Here is a 5000-nt window from a genome sequence, read left to right on the forward strand (position 1 = left end):
TCTCTCTCTCTCTCTCTCTCTCTCTCTCTCTCTCTCTCTCTCTCTCTTTCTGTGTCTGCAGAGGAATGTCTTTGCCAGAATGGGGGTGTCTGTGTGGACATCAATGGGACTTGTGAATGCCCTTCAGGCTACACAGGACTCTACTGTCAGTTTGGTGAGTATGATACGTATAATCCTATCGGGTGTCTTACAAGAGCTTGGATTAATGTTGAAAGAAAAAGAAATGTGGGTCGCTGTAAGATCACAAATGTCTCAAACCAGAAATTGCGAACCTGCCATTCACAATGCCTTCCTCTCAGAAGTAACCCAGACGCCATGCAGTAACAGCAGGCCGTGCCCTGATGGCGGTCCTTGCTTGGAGTACGGAGGGACCTACCTGTGCACATGTCAGACTAGTGCAGCAGAGCTGGACCACAAGGACTTCTACCCCTATGGTAAGGCACCGACCAAACAACACGGCACTTCGCAGCTATGCGTCACTGCATGAGCAGCTGGTTTCTACGGTGACAAACACATTGTTAAACACACTGGTCTCTACATGTGTCACTTTCTATTTCAGAGGGAATGGTCACATTTTCAGTTTGCATTTACGATGTGCAGGAACATTTCAGAGTGATTTTGCATTTGCTCCAATCATAAATTGACAAATTATCTATGGGGGGGGGGGGTTCCAACCAAGCCCACATGCTCGAATACATTTAACGAGGTTTCTCAGTGCAATGGAACACAGTCAAGTCTCGGTGTGTGTTTTTCAGTACAGCCCCGATCGGTCTGCGACTCCTCTCCGTGTCTGAATGGGGGCTACTGCTACGAGCGGGATGGAGGCTACACCTGTGAATGCAAATACGGATACTTGGGGAAGCACTGTGAAAAAGGTAGTATTATTGATGTAAATAAAAGAATAGCTTCACATGAACTTTCGAAGTACCTTTTTCAAAACATCCTTCTTTTATTACTCAGGCTCAAACCCAGCTTTTAATGCACCAGGAAACATGCCATTACTCGTAATGTTGCTTGAAATATCAAAGCGCCGAAAGGCTTATGATAATTTGTACTTATGACTGAGTTATGACCTATTTTTTCCTGAATTATGACTTGAATTTCAATGTGCTGGAAGTGATTTATTTTTTTCGTGATTGAAAGCCGGTCTCTGCTTCAAGGATTCCCTTCTCCCTGTCTCTCTCCAGTTAGACTCAATACCTGTGCTTCTGGCCCCTGCCGCAACGGAGGCTCCTGTAAGGAAGAGGCAGGGAGCTACAGATGTGTGTGTCCTTACAGATTCACTGGAAAACACTGTGAAGTGGGTGAGTGCCACCCTCGAGTAATATTCGAAACATTTTTTACTCAGTGCACAAACGTTTGTTCCTGAAAGCATTTGAGTAGAAATGCACAGAAAGCAATCTATTCGCCAGAAAACCCCCCCAGTGCTTTGAATGCTCTTAATACTGGTATTAGTGTTTGGATGAGTCACATATTTGTAAAACTAAGTGAGCAGAACAGATTCTACTTGTAGGATCAAAAGTAGGCAGAGACTGTAGTCAATGTTTGGTTCTGTTGAAACTGATTGAGACACAAGTTACAGATGTGGGAGTGGCTTTATGCCCCAATCTTTGCCATTTTTTGCCATATTTTGCCAAGGTCATGAAAATGCCTTTTTTCATCTTCCGAACATCACCAGAATTAGCCAACGTAACTCAGAGCAATGCTGAAATGATGACACGTACTTTTATTACAAGTCACTTAGATTACTGCAACAGTCGTTGTGTTGGGCTCCCTCAGAGGTTTTTAAGAAAGTTACGTTTATCTTTTAGAACTTAATGTAAAGTGATTTTACTTTACATTAACGTGGCACCTTCCTCTATCAGCGACTGCCTTTCATCTTATTGTCCAACATCTGATCTTCTTTTTAGATGTTCATTTAGAAGTAGCTGTTTTTAATGGCTCGTAACGGCGGAATACCCTCATCTTGGATCTTAGACCAGAGACCTTCGTTAGTAACAGGGTCATTTGTTAAATTGTAATTTTCGGTCACATAGCGGATACGAAAATGATTTTTCACTTTTGTTAACATTGTGAGATATGGAGTTTGGCCTTATGGGAGGTCTACACTCTACACTGGTATCGTTATCAAGCATGTTACGTATTGTTCTTGTCCTTATTATTATTACTCAGTGTGTATGTTTCCTTGCAGGGAAGCCAGACCCCTGTGCCTCCAGCCCGTGTCTGAATGGGGGGACATGTTTCCACTACATAGGAAAGTACAAATGTGAATGCACAGAGGCCTTCAGCGGCAGGCACTGTGAAAGAAGCAGGAGCTCAGTACAAACCCCCGCAGGTAAGCAGACTGTGTGTCACCACACAATAATGTCCAGATCTGGATGCTGTAGTTTGTGTAACACTGACTTCAATAGATTGGCACAGGCAGGGGATATCCTGAGCTGTTGAGTGTAGAGATACTGGCTGTCCATCTGAGGATAATTTTAGCAGTGTTGCTGCACTGGAGGCCCCACATTTACAGATATAGAGCGGCTACACAACCTATATAAAGTACGCCCCGATGATTCATGTCTGCGTGCTCCAACAGCATGCTGGAGATAATTTTAGGAGGATAAAAACAGAGAGGCTGGATGGAAAACACCTCCGTTGCTGTTAGCATGTTCCTGGATGAGCTCCTTTAAGCCCCGGCGTTTGTGAGCTTGCGTCACGATGCAAGCCGAGCTGACATTAGCAACGTGTTTGTATTCATTTCAGCGCTTGGCTGCGGGCTGCCTCCACAAGTGAAGCACGCCGAGGTGCAGTTCTCCTCAACAACAACAGGCTCCATGGCGGTCTACATATGCCACTCAGGCTTCATATCTGTGCCCAGAGCCACCCAGAGCATCTGTGGCATTCAGGGAGACTGGAGCCAGCCACCCATTTGTGAGGGTGTGTAACATACACCGGCACATGGACACACACTCTGAGCAAAAACAGTCTTTTAATGATCCCAGAAAAGTCCTAATAGATGACATTACAGTAATTACAAAAGTGTCCTAATTTCTTCATTCCCCATCATTACAGAGATCAATGGATGCCTGTCACAGCCTTGTCTTAATGCCGGTACATGTCGGAACCAGGTCGGATCCTACCAGTGTGAGTGCGATGATGGCTTCACTGGAAACCGCTGTCAGACAGGTAAAGCCTGATCATAGTCGTCTAATATTAATGCAAAAAATTCAGTGCATGCACACACACTTGACCTTCCTGTGTATATGTGTGTGTCTTCTCCCTTAGTAGAAATAAACGGATGCCTGTCGGAACCCTGCAAGCACGGGGGGACATGTGAGGACCGGCCCGGCTCCTACGTGTGTCATTGTTCTCAAGGCTTCAAAGGCCAGAACTGTGAAATAGGTACAATGTTCATGCGATCTGTTGCATTGCTTTTGAAGCTTGTGCATTTTGTTTACGTACAGATTATGCAGGACAGCTATCAAATTCTACTGTACATATCTGTGTGCAGAGCAGGACGGGTGTGAGTCCAACCCTTGTCTAAATGGAGGCGTGTGTCGAGGTTACAGGCGGAATTATTTGTGCGCATGCAAAGACGGCTTCTTTGGGGACCAGTGCCAGATGTGTAAGTGGCTTCGCATCGACTCACGATTCTGTCAAAAGCAAAATTCACACAACCTGCACTGAGTCGCGCAAAGACGTGAACCGAGCCGTACTAACTGCTTGTCTCTGTCACCCCCAAGTGGAGAACCCGTGCGTACTGCAGCCTTGTGGAAACCGTGGCCTCTGCAGGAGTGACAAGAGAGGGAACTACAACTGTGTTTGCAGAGTCGGACACACAGGCAAAGACTGTGAGAAAGGTCAGTGAGAGTCACACCACCCCTGTGCTCTCTGTCGCTCGTCCTCTGCATTGCAAAGACAACTCTGTAATTATTTAATGTATGAATTTGACATGTAAGGTTGCCACTGTTCCCAGACCTGTTGCCTCCCTCCGGTCTCCATGTGCTGCGCGTGGAAGAGAACGAGGTGGAGCTGCGCTGGGACGAGCCGGAGCCCTCACACAGCCTGATGAGCGGGTTCCTTGTCACGTACGGTCCCCTGGGCTGGAGCAATCCCAAAACTGACATGCTGGAGAGGCAGCAGTCCTCCCACGTCATGCGAGGCCTGGTGCCCGGCCTGCTGTACAACATCTCCACCTTCTCCATCAAACGCAACACCAACAGCAACGACAACAGCCAGCCTGCCACCGCACTCATACGCACCAGTGAGCGCACTCTTTAATGGCGGATTAGTAAGAAAAAGGCTTCTGGGAAAGTGTTTCCCTCTGTGTACGGATGCGTTTTCATGTGTGTGTTTCTGTGCTAGGACCTGAGCCGGTGGAGCAGCTTCAGGTGGTCAACGTGTCCTCCTCTCAGGTGTGGCTGAGCTGGCTGGTTCAGGCGGCCCGTCATGCGGCCGTCAGCAGGGTGCACGTGTCTCTGTTGCCCTCAGACGGCGGCGAGGCTCGCACCGCCGTGCTCAACACGAGCACCACGGAGCACACGTTCAGGTGAGGTTCTGCACTGCGCTACAAACACTGACAACCCAGAAGTTCAACGTGATGCACTGACCTGCAGCATCCTGTGTGTCCACTAAATGGTGCTGATGAGGTGCTGCACTTTAAATGGCTGTGGGTGATATATCGTTCAGCCACTAGAGGGCGCAATTTAATCATTGTTTGAGGCCCTCAACAGTATTATAAGGATGATGTCAGGTATTCTTTGTTTGCTGTAGTGGCATTTTCTTTCTGTTTCCCAGTTTGTTACTCCCTGGTCAGATGTACACGTTGGATGTGTTGACTCAAAGTGGAATCAGACCGGATGAGTTTCCCTCCACCAGCCACTCAGCTGGACCACTGCAATTCTGGACAAGTAGGTCACATGTCATCATTCAGAGGTTATTAGAACGATAACAACACGAGCGCTCGCCGCCTGATTAGATGCTAGTGTGTTAGGGGTGTCGAGTCTATATCA

General features: G+C 47.3%; 1 protein-coding gene across 3 annotated transcripts in view; it reads left to right on the top strand.

Moving 5' to 3' along the window:
- Positions 1-5000, top strand: part of sned1 (sushi, nidogen and EGF-like domains 1) — a 25366-nt gene that overhangs the window by 14102 nt on the left and 6264 nt on the right. Inside the window, exons 12-24 of one of the 3 annotated variants that reach the window (XM_031872983.1) lie at positions 62-154; positions 300-434; positions 756-875; positions 1188-1304; positions 2192-2335; positions 2752-2925; positions 3061-3174; positions 3274-3390; positions 3500-3613; positions 3732-3848; positions 3965-4252; positions 4354-4537; positions 4786-4898. In XM_031872983.1, coding sequence (XP_031728843.1) covers positions 62-154; positions 300-434; positions 756-875; positions 1188-1304; positions 2192-2335; positions 2752-2925; positions 3061-3174; positions 3274-3390; positions 3500-3613; positions 3732-3848; positions 3965-4252; positions 4354-4537; positions 4786-4898 — 1830 coding nt within the window. The remainder of the gene's footprint in view (positions 1-61; positions 155-299; positions 435-755; positions 876-1187; positions 1305-2191; positions 2336-2751; positions 2926-3060; positions 3175-3273; positions 3391-3499; positions 3614-3731; positions 3849-3964; positions 4253-4353; positions 4538-4785; positions 4899-5000) is intronic. The other 2 variants (XM_031872985.1, XM_031872986.1) reach the window with 2 other exon arrangements.

This window comes from Anarrhichthys ocellatus, unplaced genomic scaffold (assembly GCF_004355925.1).
Source record: "Anarrhichthys ocellatus isolate YVR2014 unplaced genomic scaffold, GSC_Weel_1.0 scaffold67, whole genome shotgun sequence".
Lineage (NCBI taxonomy): Eukaryota > Metazoa > Chordata > Actinopteri > Perciformes > Anarhichadidae > Anarrhichthys > Anarrhichthys ocellatus.